Genomic DNA, 14,218 nt, shown 5'->3' on the forward strand with positions numbered 1-14,218 from the left:
GCTCCCTACTCTTCCTTGGGCCTCAGGGCCTGCTTCTTTCAACGCGGGGGCTGGAACCAGCCCATCCTCAGGGGTCTAGCAATGTTTGGGGCTGATAGGTCCAAGAGGAATCGATGGGGGTACAATGTCATGACACAGGAGGGGCACCGGGCCCTTTGGGAAGGCAGCCTGGGGACTCAATTCTTCCAGTCTGAGCTCTGAGCCCTCTCCCCCACCCCAGCCCTGTAGTTGTAAGACAGAAGCATTGCATTCTGGGAGTGCTAGGGGGAGGAGTGCCCTGCCCCCAGCAGCAGAGAGGGTCTGGAAGTGAACACAGGGTGTGGTGGGTCTCTTGAGCTGGACGTGCAGTTGGAAGCAGGGGCTGGGGACGTATCATCATGTTTGAAAGTGTGAAGGAGACTTCAAGGTCAGCTATGGTGTACTGTCCAGTCAACCCCAGCACTTGGCAACCTTGGACTGCAGAGGGGCTAGACCCCCTATCGAGGGTCCTGGGCTTCCATGGGGCCACATGGCCAGGTGTTGCCGGGGTGGGCTCAAACCACCAACTTTCCATTTGCCAGCCGAGCACAGAACCCCGGGACCAGCACAACTCACATCCCTGGGCTCTACCCACTAGATGCTAGTAGCACCCCCACATCCTGTTGTCACAGCCAGCAATGTCCATGGTGGGCAGACGCCCCCGATGAAGCCCGGTGCCCTTGTACAGAGCAGGCCATGGGGAGGAGTGCTCATTGCCAGGTCACCCACCCGAGTCCGGCCTGTGCCCTGCACCCTGGGGGCTGCTCATCGCTCTGTGGTCAGGCCTTATGAGTCCCGCCCCCTGAAACACCTCCTCATCTGCCTCCATCTTTGGATTTAGAATTCTCTTAGGAACACCCCCCCTCCTCCAAGTTTTTAAGAAAAAGCATGGAATTGAGGAGGAAGTGCAGTTGGGATTGGCCTTATTTCCTGTAAGTAGCATTTAGGAAGCTACAAGTTAGGTCAAAGCAGCTCGAGGCAGATATTGGAATTCAATTAAAGGCAACGAGTGGGGCCTGTGACCCCCATTTTCAAGGTAATTGCTTCTCAGGCACTGAATGAATGCAGCCCGTCACCCTGTCATTAAGCAGGCGGCCATCTGATGGCTGCGCCTGACCGAGCCTCACAGGCAGGAATTACGGACAGCCGCGGCGCTTGCTGGGAGCCTGCCTGCTAGGCTGGGTGCTAGAGGAGGCTGCTCATATTGCTCACTGTTGGAGGACCGACCCATGCAGGCAGAGTGTGGTGGGAAGACTGGCAGGCAGAGGCGGGAGGGAGAACCCAGGGCTGAAGAGCTGAGAGGGAGTCAGAGCAAGATGGGCCCCAGGGGCCCGGCTCTGATTGATCTGTCTGTCTGTCTGCCTGCCTGCCTGCCTGGAACACTGCCAGGCACACAGGAGGGCTTCGCGAAGGGCTTCATTGCTCGGGTCTGTGGGATGTGGCTCTCACTGGCTGGGAGCTGAAGGCTTCTGAGGCGGTGTGGACGGACCGTGGCTGGGAAATGTTATGCTTGTCACACTGACTGGCACATGCACCCCTGCACAATGGCACATGCACCCCTGTTTGGTCTGGCCCTCTCCCTCCCCGCGATCCCTTCTTGCCAATTGGGCCATTTTGATCAATGGGTTGGGGGGATATTAAAGAAATAGCATTTCATTGTGGTTTTTCTGTGCAAGTGTATCTAGCGTTCTGGTTCCGGTTCCATGGTTTCTGCACAGCCTGTTCACTGATATGAGTTACATTGTTCACAGTGTGTAACATTCTCTTAAACTGTGCCGTTCAATGGTTCCCTTGCCCCCCTCCTCCCATCTTATCTTTGCTTTATGATCCACGCTGTTTGGGGGAAAGAGATCTCCAGCCGTTTCTTCCTAGTCTGTCTTGGTCTGGAATCTCTGTTAAAATGGGTACCGCATCTTGGCAGCCCAGTGCAGTGTCATCATAGCAACCAGCAGACCCACACTGACACACGGGTGGTGGCCCCCAGGAGGCGGACAGGTTGGGAGTGAAGCCTGGTCTTTTGTCTGCAAGGGGAGAATTCTCCCTTTGAACCACCACTACCCCAAGACATAGATGTGGCTGGTAGGATATTAATCACTTGCATTAGAATATTTCCAGGGTCACCAGGGTCAGGTTGGTGTGTGGAGAGAGTGGAAGGCCGTGGTGGTGGGAGACAGGACTTGCTGGCCCAGCTCCACATCACTCCCTTGCTGGTCTGAGGGGACTCTTGTATCCCTGTAGGCTAGATGGGCCCGGGTTCCTATGGGCTGCCCACCCTTCCTTCTTGCACCCGGAGCACCAAGGCATCCTTTAGCCAAGAGCTTTGGGCCTGCTGAGATGTGGAGTGGAGGGGTCAGTGTAGACCCAGGGATCTCTCTTCCCCGAGAGGTCAAAAACCAAGCCAAGCCAAACTGAACACCACAGAGGCTATTGTGACTCAGGGCAACCCTGTGTAGGGCACCCAAGACTGGGAGCAGACTGCTTACCGAGGGCCTGAACCACTAACCTCAAGGTCAGCAGCCCAGCATGTAACCTGCTGCCTCTCTCTAAGGCTCCTTTCCCGAGCTCCGGAAGTGCTCGTGTTGTATGGGTTGGCCCTTGTCTGCGCATCCTCTGCTGGGAAGTCCTTGGCGTGTCTGGGCTGTGCAGACGTTCGGGCATCTCCGCGGAATGTGACCCAAGGAGGGATCCTGAGGAGTGAGCATTCGCTCGGCCCACAGAGGCTGGAAGTGGGTGTGCCTCGCCACTAGAGCACGGCCCCCAGGCGCCTCTTGGACACGCTTGGGGCTGCCATGAGGCTTTAAAGGAGGGCACAGTGAGCCACTCGCTCGTGGGTGTGCTGGCTTCCAGATGCCCCTCTTTGGTGGGGATGGAGTGGGGGTAAGAGTAGCGCAAGGGTGGAACAGGGAGCTGCCAACTCCCTTGGATGCTGGAGAAGTCCTGGCGTTGGCTGGGATGGTGGAGAGAGGCGTGGAGGGCCGTCCATGGAGTTGATTTCATCTCTCCCCGTGGGGGAGAGCTCCCTGTGTGCCAGCACCGCTACCCTCCCCCACTCAGATGTCACTGTGTTACAGCACATCGTCCTCTGAAGCCAGGGGACGTATCGCAGGCACGGCAGCCGTTCGGGACGGGTGAAGAGAAAGGCGTTCAGCTGCCCAGGGAGTGGAAATGATGCGGCCTGAGGTGGCCCTGCCGGCGGAGGGGCTGCGGCTGGTGACTTGGGGACGGCGAGGCCGCTGGATCCAGGCCGGCTGTCTCCCTCTGCTCCACCGGGGACGGTACTGTTGTTTCCTCCTGACTGTGACCAAGGCTGTGGGTGGCAGACCCTGTGCCCGGCAACTCTTGTGTCTGCTTTTGCCACGAGGGAGGAGAAGACTTGGCCGAGATTGCCTGCTGCTTGGACCCCGAGGGGCTGCCCCTCACTGGACTTTCAAAGCAGACTGTGGGGCTGTGTTTCTAGCAGCCAGTTCCTGGCTCTACGGGAGGCTGGCTCTCCAACTGGCAAAGCTCTTCCCTCTTGCCCGGATGCCACCTTTCCTTGGTTACAGAGAGGATCCTCCCACCCGGCCTACTCAGGCAGAAGAACCAGCAGTCCTGGAGGCCACGGCATTGAAAGCCACTGTTCCCGAGCTGCCAGGGCTGCCTTTGTCCCAAGTGGGAAACTGGATGCCCTATGAATGCCCCCGGTCGCAACTAACTGCTTTAACCCCATCTGATGCTCCCCAATCACTTACCCTTCCTAGCCGGGCCCTAGAGCGGAGATGGGGACGGCAGAGGCAGGAGGCTGCCTTTGAGCAGAGCCACACTGCTGGATTCTTTCTCCCCCTCTCCCCGCATCCCTTCTCCCCACATCCTCCCTCTTTCACCCCGGCCAGGCTGTGCGGGGGCTGTTGGAGATGCTGAGATTCACTAGACAGGGTCCCCTGTCTTCCTGGACCTCCACAGTGTGGCAACTAAGTTGGCAAGTGTCACGGAAAGATGAAAGAGATGAGAGGGGTATCTGTCGCCGCCCGGTTAATATTTTCTGATGCTGCTAGAAACGCTCCCTTCCTTGGCGGACCTGTGTGGGGGTCTTCTCTGGCCCGAGGAGATGAGCTCATCTTGGTTTTGCAAACCAGGAGGCTAGAGCCCAGGTGACTGGCTCAAGGTCACCTAACTGAGGACCACTGAGGCTGCCTGGGCCATAGGCACCCCTAAGGAGGGATCAGTCCATTCTGGCCAGGAAGACGGAGAAGGCTTCCCAGGGGAGGTGCTGTATAAATTGGGGCTGAGCCCGGAAGGTGGGAAATAGGGTGCCTGGAATAAATCTCCCCCATGTCCCGCCCCCCTCCCCCATCTTCCCGTGGGTGCACATCTGGCCTCTGCCAAGGGAGTTGTAGATGGGAAGGGTAACCCAGGCCTAGGATGCCGAGCAATCAGCCCAAGATGATGACCTGGGCTCTCTGAAACCAGCTTCCTTCCCCTCCCTCTCTCCTCTTCCTCAAGACCTGTCGTGTCGTGCACTGTAGAAAGTAGATGCAGGACCCCAGCCCCTGGTCTGGGGGAGGGCTTGACCAAGTCGTTAAACTCACTGGGAGAAGGAAATGGCTCAGGGCCACATTCTAAATCCAAAAGGCCCAGTGTGGCACGTAAAATGGGGTCTCTGGATGATGTGGAGATCAGCCCCCCAGGGGAAGACAGTCCTTAATGCGCGGCCCCTCCGAAGGCGCAATGCGTTTCTTTGTACTGGTCACTCGCACACTGAAGTTGGTTTGCATGGCAGAATGGTGAACAAGTGCCCATCTGCCTAGCAAGACATCTGTGTACCAGTATTGGTAATGATGAGCTCATTCATTCATTCATTCATTCATTCATTCCAACTTTCCATAGAAGAAAAATCCAGACAGGTGAACAATGGCGTCATTGAGGGCGTGGAGGGTGATTTGAAAATCTGTATTTCCCTTTAGTATCTCTTTCCCCAATGAGCATGTATTATTTTTGTAATAAGCTATTAAAAAACGTTTCTTTCTAAAACAAAGGTGTGTGGGGGCTCAGGTCTAAGCTTCTTGGCTGGGTGGGCAGGCTTCTGCGATGGACCCCGACATGCAGGCACTGCGGGTCTGCTTTGGCGTTGTCAGGGTGGGCCAATGTCCACCATCAGCTCCTGCAAACTGCCATGGGACAGGTCTTAGACCGGCGCCCTTAGCTCCTGGCCGCAAACCCTTCCTAGCTCTGGGAATCTCGCCTGCCATCAGAGTGTCCCCTTTCCCCCGGGTTCTGTTGTTCGTGAGCAGTTTTGGCAGAAATCTGGCTCTTGGCAGATAAAATCTTAACACTTAACACATCTCTGCTCGGTAGACCCCACCCCTCCCCACAGGCACTTTGGGGGGTTTCCTTAGGAGTATTCTGTGGGTGGGTAGTTGACCAATCTGAGCCCCAATTCTCACACGTGGTAGCACTTGGCTAGGTCCTATCAGCCCACTCCAGCTTCCCCCGCCCGAGGTTCCAACTCAAGAGCCGCCCACCATCCTGTCACTGAGGCCACAAATCTTTACAGGGCAAACGCCTCCTCTTGTTCCCTTGGAGCGGCTGGTGGATTCGAACCCTCACCCTTGCCTTCAGCAGCCCCACACTAACCCGGTAGCACCACCAGGGCTCCTTTAAAAGTGAGCGTGAAGGCCTGCTTTATACAGACAACTATTGGAAGGAGCCCAGGCCCTCACTTAAGGCCTCAGCCTTCGTGCCAGAGTAGAAAGGCGTGTCCTTGGGCACCTCCCAGCATAGCCAAGGCTCCAGTCACTCCTAAGAAATATTTCCATCCTTAAGAAGTACTTGTCTGCTGTCAGCCTGCCCCATAATGCCCATGGTCTTGGCACGGTCTTAGGAATGCTAAAGGGCATGCTGTCAGGCTGCAGGGGGCAGAGCCAGGGCTGCCCGGGCAAGCCAGGGGTTGGAACGTGGGGAGGAGAAGGAGCCATGAGAAGGCCCTGAGGTTACAGTGTCAGATGTCTGGGGCCTCGGGAGTCAAGGGGACACAGGAGGTTCCTTATTGTTGTTGTGGATGGCGACACCGAGTTAGGGCATGTAAGCTTTCTAGAACATTGTAAGCCGAGGGTAAACATTAGCTCCCTTCACAGTCATGGGAGGAGCAGCCGTGAGTCTCCGGTGGGCGGTTACCTGCAGCGTGGTCTGAAGTCCAGCTCCCCTTTTGGGTAGAGTAGGGCATTGGAGGCCCAGGATGGTGAAGTAACGTAGCCGAGGTCACGGAGCCAATAAAATTCGGGAGCTGGGACTCCTGGTCCGGTTGGTTCCGGCCAGCACCTCCACCCCTTACCTTGACCCCGCTCTCCACACTTGCCCGGTGATCTTACCCCTCCCTCCTCCGGCCCCCAGCTCTTATTGCTTGACAGAGGGTTAGTTCTGGAAGCCAGGCCTGACAGGGGTGTCTCAGAAGTGGGGAGTCTGCCCAGGGCATGACCTCGGGGTGGGTGGAGCTGGCAGCCCCCGGTGGAAGGCATGTCAGCATGAGCCTGCCAGGGGGCTGCTGGGAACTTACACCAATGGATCCCCTTGGAACTGAGAGGGAGCCCCCGTGACCTTGGTTTTTAAATGCACGCATTATTTCTCTCCGCCTGGGAACCGTGCGTTGAGAAATGCCGTTCTGAGCCTGGGGGCGGGTGGAGTCTTTGCAGACCTAAATCTTGTCCTTAAAGATGTAGTCCATTAACAGTTTGTTTCTTCAGCAAGAGGAGCATGTGGACTGAGCCAGGGATGTGGGAGTGTGTGTGCGCGCGCGCGACGAAGTATTTGGGGGTGGCAGTCCCTCCTTCATGGGGGGCCCTCCTGCCCCTCCTGCCCTGCTGTGCTCATGGTCAACTTCATTGCAGCAACAGCAGCTCCAGGCCCAGCACCTCTCCCACGCCACGCATGGCCCCCCGGTCCAGCTGCCACCCCACCCGTCGGGCCTCCAGCCTCCTGGTATCCCCCCAGTGACGGGGGCCAGCTCGGGGCTGCTGGCACTTGGAGCCCTGGGCAGCCAGGCCCACCTGACAGTGAAGGACGAGAAGAATCACCATGAACTTGACCACAGAGGTGCGGCCCCAGGTGGGGAGAGAGGGTGGGGTGTGGGCTGGGCCCCACGGTGAGAGGATGCAGCAAATAAGCCACCAGGACAGGTCAGCAGAGGACTTGGAGGTGTCTCGGCGGTCATCTGCCCCGGGTCTTGGCCACCCTGCCCGCCTCTCAAGGCCTAGTCCCTGTCCCACCCCTTGCTGACCGTGGGAGTTTCGGGGTTGGCTCCGGTAGTGGGCGTAGGGGTGGGGTGGGGGAACCACACACACACTGCATCTTCATGAAGAGCAGTCCTTTCCTGGGGGCGGGGACCAAGGCTTGGGTGTTCTCTGTGGCAGATGTCACCCCCGCCCAGGCTTCAAGAAAAGACACATGGTTACCTTCCAATTCAGCTGGGTCACCTGGTGCACTGCTTGTAAGCACATGCCCAGGGGTGCTCCAGCAGGGAGCTGGCTGGAAAGACAGGGTCACAGCGGTCCTCCACCTCCCCTGCTGGCACCCCCTCCCCCCTCCTTTACCTAGAGGACCCTGGAAACCGGCATCAATCAAAGATGGGCTCAGGAAAGGAAAGAAACGGGCTCCTTGGCAGACCCCTTTGTAAAACTTCTGTCTTGTATGTTTCCGGGTGTATCCTCACCTGCCCAGCTCCAAGGTAGCAGCAAGTCTTGGGGATTGGAGGTTACAGCCCAGTGGCCCTTGGGTCTCCCCACAGGAGACAGCCAGCTACGGTTTGGCTGGCCAAGAGTGAGAAGCCTCCACTTCCAGGGGCTTCTTGGTGATGCCGAGGATAGTTAAGTAAAAACCACGTTTTAAAAGACTCAACTAAAAGTGCCCTCCTTTACTCGATAAGGTTGCTGCCCCCAGGCCCTACAGGTGCTCTAGTTGTCACAGCGTTTTCCCTTCCAAACGCGAAGCTCAAAAAAGTGGAGCTGGCTTGGTGCCGCTCTGGGCCTGTTGGAGAGCTAGGCCAAAGGCCTCCTCTGCCTGCCCCCCCAGGGGCCTAGTGGGCAGGCACTGCAATCTGGGTGGTTAATTTCCAAGCTCAGAAACTTCGCTTAATGGCTTCTCCTCAGCTCATCCGGCTCAGAGAGGCCAGCCTGCTGCCAGTTTGAAAACCAGTGAACTAGCAAAACCACAAGGCCACTGGCACGGATTGACCTTGTCGATTCTTTCTTGTCTCTTTTCTATTTGGTGTCGGGGCTGTGACCCTCCTCCTGACCTGGCTCTTCTCCCGCACAGAGAGAGACTCGAGTGCGGTAAGTGATGGGGACACGCAAGATGTTTGGGGGGCCTGGGAGGAAGATAGGGGCCAGGGGTTCCTGCCTTGGCAGCTGGCTCCCAGAATTGTCCAGTGGGCCTGGGGTGGTCTTGCTGGGGTAGGTCACTGGGGTTGCTTGTCACTGTTTACTTGTGCCCAGAGCTGGGAGTAGGTGATAGTGTTTTCAATGCAGACTGGGGAGCCAGGGGGAGGGGTGGCTGCCCCCTGCTGCGAGTGACCTTGGGTTGGTTGGGGACAGTCCTTCATTGCTGAGCCTTGGGGCCATCATTTGTCATTTGAAGAGCTGGGTTGGACGGAACCCACACTCCCTCCCTTTCCTAGGAGAGATGATTAACCAAAGGGCCAGGCCTGTCTCAGCCAGGCGAGTTTCTGGAACCTCAGGGCTGGGGACCCAGGTCTCATGACTGTGCTACAGGCTGCCTCTTCCACCATCCTGTCACCCCACCCCCACCCCTTGAGGTTGCTCCTCTGCTGCGAGCTTCAGCTCAGTTTAAGGAAGTGCTAGCTCATGCCCATGAAGGCCAGGCCGCCCGCATGTCTACCAGTGCCCCAGATTTGCTGTAAATCTTTCTGATCAGACCGAGGCTCAGAGGTTCTGTTTTAAGTGAATCTGCCTTCTGAATAAGAGCGGTAGCGGCTGGAGGGAAGTCCTTCAGCCATCAGCAAAGCTGTTTCATCCTTCATCACCATTCTGGTAACCCGGGCCACCCCGTCTGTTGGGACAGCTCCGGTTGTTACCTCCGGTGGAGTAGGAGTTGGAGGGTGAGGCAGTTAGCTAACCAACCCAGCAGCCTCTTCTGCGGCAGCTCCCCACCATCTCAGCCTGCCCTCCCCCCACTCTGTAAGGCCCCCCTTTGTGGCGAGGCCCATGGCGCCTCCTCCAGGGCCTGGAGATGGCTGGGTGTGGGACAAAGCCAGCCTCCGTGATGGTGAGAATCCATTCTGCCTGCTTGAGAGCTGGCCCCCAGACAGTGGCCTCTTTGAAGAGCTGGTTTGCTTGTGGAGCATTGGATGGGGCCCCCCGGACGCTTAGACGCAGCCCAGCTCCCCAAGCAGAATGAAGCTCCCTATGGTTTTCAGGGGAAACAGATTACCACACTTGTCTTACCCACGAGGCACCTCTAGGTGGGTGCTTGGAAAGACCCCCTAGATCAGGAACAGCAGGCTGGGGTGACCAGGTGCAGAATGAATGGAAGGGGGTATGTGCCTGACTTGCCTTGACTCCATCCTCCGCCTCACTTAGATTTCTTCTTGACTCAGTGCCCCGATGGTGAACGCTGTCTGCCAGGAGAACAGACTACACACACACACACGTGCTACACACATACACAGGCATATACATACACTACATATACTATATTCACATACACATACAAACTCATATACATAGATACACATACACAGGCACACACTACACATACACACTCACAGATACACACATAGTATACACTACACTCACACATATACGCACAACACACACACTCACAGGCACATATATACATTCTACGTACACACTCACAGACACGTACTCACATGCATACTCACTCCTAGACACAGACACGCACACTACACTCAGACACATAGATACACATACACACACACACACACACACACACACACAAGAGCTGAGGCCTTCCCTCTGCTCAGCAGATGCCCGGGGCCAGGTTCCTGAGCATCAGTGGGAGGGAGTCCGGGCCGGCGGCTGCCTGGGCGGCCAGTGGAGGGCCAAGGGCTTGAGTTCCCTCCCAGCCCTCTGGAAACCAGGTTGTCAACAGATGAGGCCCGGACAGGAAGGACAAGGCTCTGCCGGAGCGGGGGGGCGCTGGTGAAGGAGCAGGAAAGGGTCCCAGAGGGGTTAGTCTGGAGTCCAATTAGAGGTCGCTTCATTCATATTTCCTTGCCTCGCCAAAGCAATAAAAAATACTTAGTTTTTTGGCCGCCTGCCAGCCAGAGGCGGGCTGGATCGATGCTGCTAAATGCCTGACATAAAATGCCTGACATGACTCTCGGCCGCCGTGCGGGTTTTCAGCCTGACTGCATGCGAAGAAAGAGCTCCCTGTTCTCCCACCACGGACAACGGGGGGCAAGGAGGAACTCGAGCCACTGCCCGCCCCCCGCCCCCCCAGCCTGAGAAGGGAGGGAAGCACTGCTTAGCTGGCCGCCACCGCGGGGGGAAGTGAAATGGAATGATGGTGGCTTTTCTGCCTGCACCGGCAGTGGCTAATTGAATCGCGGCCGTGCGCACACGGCCACACTCCTGCACGGCTGTGGGGCGGGCTGAGCTCCGTCCCATTAGAACCTCCGCTCTTTCTTCGGGGCTTGATAACGCTGCCATTTTAATGCGCTCCAGGCAGAAGCTTGGCAGGAAAGGGCTGCCCAGAAGCCGGCTCGGGGAAGGAAGTGAATTTGGTTTCTGCACTGCCTGGTCCCTCCAGACAGCTGCTCCTTGGCTGTCCTTTCTCGCTCGCTTCAGGCGACCCTTAGTGACCCTTGCCCTGGAGCCTGCAAGAAACGCTTGCTGGCAAGCTGATGCCAACTCTGATCGACCCCGCTCGTGTCAGAACTGCACTTCAGGGCCGTTTCAAAGGCTAGATTCTTTGAGGGGCTCTGTGTGTGTGTGTGTGCAGGCTTTTCTTCTGAGTAGCTCCTGGGTTGACTTGAACTGCCAACCTTTCAATTACCACCAAGCTCTTCACCCCACTAGGGACCTCCCGCGCCAGCATCGGCCTCTTCTGTAGGAAGGGGGAGGCACCACACGATGGTCCTCAGCCAGTGTTTGATGCCCGCCTCTTCCAAAGAGATGTCCCCTCCGGATGTCACCTGAGTGCTGCATGACCTTTGCCACTGGGCTGGCTTCTTCTCCCCTAGACTCTTTGTTCCTGAGGAGCCTTGCTTCTTCCTCCTTCCCCAGTGTCTGGCAGCAGGCTTGAGCCAGACCCGGGGCTCAGACAGACAGTGGCTGGGGGGGGGGGGTGACTGAGCAAGGGGGTGGACATCCTGGGAGGGGTCTGACAAGGGGAAGCCACAGAATGCCTGGGGGCTGCTCCAAGGGCAGTTTTGGGGAGCATGAGATGGCTCCCGGGCAAGGCTGTGTGTGAGCGCAGACCTACAGAAGACCTGGGTGCCAGGTTCTCTGTGCTCTGGCGGCTGGAGGCCCAGCCCTTGGTCTGTGTGTGCGCCATGCTGCCATGGAGGTAGGTGACTGACCTGGAGCCCCCTCCGTGCTTCTAGAACAACTCGGTGTCTCCCTCGGAAAGCCTGCGTGCCAGTGAGAAGCACCGGGGCTCCTCAGACTACGGCATGGAAGCCAAGAAGCGGAAAGCAGAGGAGAAGGACAGTCTGAGCCGATACGTACGTTTGGGTGGAGGGAAGCCTGCAGGGAGGGCCTGTCTGTGGGCAGCGAGTCAGGACAGGAGGGTGGGCCATGAATCACCACCTGGCCAAGCGCAGACCTGGGGTCCTCAGCACCTCCATGGGCCTGCCTCGTCTCTAGACTATTAAACAGCACCCCAACAACCAGATTGCTCCAGGGCTTTGTCTCTGCCCCCGTCTGTGGTCTGTGGACACCCACCTGCCCATGAGACCCCACGGTTGAGGTTCACATCGATGCTGACACAACCGAGGCTGCAGCGGGTGGACCATCCTGCCCATCAGTGGTGGCAAATAGAAACGAGCCTGAGAGAATCATCTACGAGTGGTGTTACCGGGCAGTGGGGGTGGATGCTGGGGACCGGTTAGAAACCACCCCCCCCCACACACACACACACTAGCTGCAGGGACTCCCGTTGCCTGAGAAAAGGAAATGGGCTTTGGGGCTTGGTCCCCTATTTCAAATCCCGGCTGAGGGGAAGAGGGGGCCTTCTAGCTGCTGTGGGCGGTGGAGATGGTGGCTTCTCATTGGCCGGTGGGCTTCACTCTTGTTTGCAGGACAGTGATGGGGACAAAAGTGATGACCTGGTGGTGGACGTTTCCAATGAGGTGAGGACAGGAAGGCCTGCAGGGGGGTGGGCTCTAGGTTTGGGCACTTTTTACCCAGGCTGGGTGCCCTCGTGTCTTGGCTCCTGAGCATGGTGACCTTGGGGCATCAGGGACACCAGGGTAGGGCTTCAGTGAGTGGCAGCTGGACAGTGTTAATGCCAAAGGGTTCCCCAGCATGGGTCCAGCTCTGTGTCCCCTGCTCCTCCCCAGCTCACTGTTCTCACTGCCTGGGAGTGGGGGTCATGAGCAGGGCAGGAATTGCCGGAGAGGTACTATTGCAGGTCTAGAATAAACTCTCCTTGGAATTGAGTCCTGGCTTCTTTGAACTCGTGTTTGAACTTGGGCAACACTTTCTGCCCACCCCAGGCCTCAGCTCCCCATCTGTTAGATGGAGGCTTAGCCTAGATCAGTCAGCTCCTTGGTCCCTATTAGGGCTGCCCCTCTCCTAGCTTGGGCTCCTCCAGTGTGACCCCAACCCAGAGCTCCCTCCCCACCCCAGAGCAGATCTGGCCCCCCGAAACCAGCCCATGGACACCATGTGGGTCCTAGTGGATGATCCACCACCAGTCGTGGGGACGTGGGCGGATGGGATCGGGTGGTTCCAGTGCAACTCGGTGCCCCCTGTGATTTCAGGACCCAGCAACGCCCCGGGTCAGCCCGGCACACTCCCCCCCTGAAAATGGGCTGGACAAGGCCCGGGGCCTGAAGAAAGACGCCCCCACCAGCCCTGCCTCGGTGGCTTCCTCCAGCAGCACACCCTCCTCCAAGACCAAAGACCTCGGTCATGTACGTGGGGTCTGCCCCGAGGCCAGGCGGGGGGAGGGCAGAGAGGTCTCCTTTCCAGAGAGACCCTCCAAGTGTTACAAGGGGGCAGAGTGGGAAGAAGCTTTGCACTGGGGCCCAAGTGGTGTTTGTTGGAGGGCACAGGGGTGTGGAGTAGAATGAATACAGGCATGGCTGGGACCCAGGTTCAAATCCTGCCCGCCCCCCTCACCTCCTGGGCCAGTGGTGCTGTCGCTGCTGTGGACCTGCCCCACAGGGTTCCTAAGCTGTCACCTGCAGTCGCCTCCAGCCAGGCCTCTGTTCCATTGGCAGTCCACACAGAGCCCTGGGTGAGCTGTAGTGATTTCACGTTTCCGAGCCGTGGCTACGGCTTTGTGTAGCTGTGGAATGGGACCACGGCCCCTGCTGCCCTAAAAGCTGGAGCGTGTGGGGGGGGGGGGGGGGGGCTGCAGGCAGACGAGCCCCGCTCTGCACGTCCCTGGGGCAGAGTGGGAGCAGGTTGGGCTGCTCACCGCGAGGTCTGGAGAAAGACAGGCTTCTTGTCGACTCCCTTAGTGTTAGTCTCCGCAGCTCACAGGGGCAGCTCTACCCCATCCTCTATGGTCACTATGAGTCGCTTTTGACTCGATGGGCATGAGTTCTGGGTAGTTTTGAGGAGCTGGGATGGAGGCATCTCTTGAGGTGCCCGAGGGCCCAGTTCTTGGAAGAGAGGCGCCTTTACCGCTCTTGGTTTCTGTGTATCCCTTTCAGAATGACAAATCCTGCACTCCTGGGCTCAAGTCCAACACCCCCACTCCCAGGAACGATGCCCCGACTCCGGGCACCAGCACCACGCCGGGGCTCCGGTCGATGCCGGGCAAACCTCCAGGCATGGACCCACTAGGTACAGTGGGGAGTTGGGCTAGGCCCTCCCACAAAGATGGGCCACATCACCCAGGCATGTGCTGGCTTGGGCTTTCCTGGAGTGGCCTTGGGTCGGGCGGTTCACTGGAAGGTCCAGGAGGGATGTTCTGAACAAGCCAAACCCTTTCCCTCCTTGGGCCCACTGCCCCAGCGTCCCAACAGGACGGGTTCGTCTGAGGAGCAGGCAGCTTGCAGGGTGCGGGTGGGCAA

At 58.0% G+C, this 14,218-nt stretch overlaps 1 protein-coding gene across 6 annotated transcripts in view; it reads left to right on the forward strand.

Moving 5' to 3' along the window:
• TLE3 (TLE family member 3, transcriptional corepressor) overlaps nt 1-14,218 on the forward strand; it is a 54,519-nt gene that overhangs the window by 31,180 nt on the left and 9,121 nt on the right. For all 6 annotated transcript variants that reach the window (XM_075535970.1, XM_075535971.1, XM_075535972.1 and 3 more), the window contains 6 exons: nt 6,882-7,086; nt 8,305-8,321; nt 11,576-11,695; nt 12,272-12,322; nt 12,956-13,108; nt 13,856-13,988. In XM_075535970.1, coding sequence (XP_075392085.1) covers nt 6,882-7,086; nt 8,305-8,321; nt 11,576-11,695; nt 12,272-12,322; nt 12,956-13,108; nt 13,856-13,988 — 679 coding nt within the window. The remainder of the gene's footprint in view (nt 1-6,881; nt 7,087-8,304; nt 8,322-11,575; nt 11,696-12,271; nt 12,323-12,955; nt 13,109-13,855; nt 13,989-14,218) is intronic.

The sequence above is a fragment of the Tenrec ecaudatus genome, chromosome 17 (assembly GCF_050624435.1).
Source record: "Tenrec ecaudatus isolate mTenEca1 chromosome 17, mTenEca1.hap1, whole genome shotgun sequence".
NCBI classification, from domain to species: domain Eukaryota; kingdom Metazoa; phylum Chordata; class Mammalia; order Afrosoricida; family Tenrecidae; genus Tenrec; species Tenrec ecaudatus.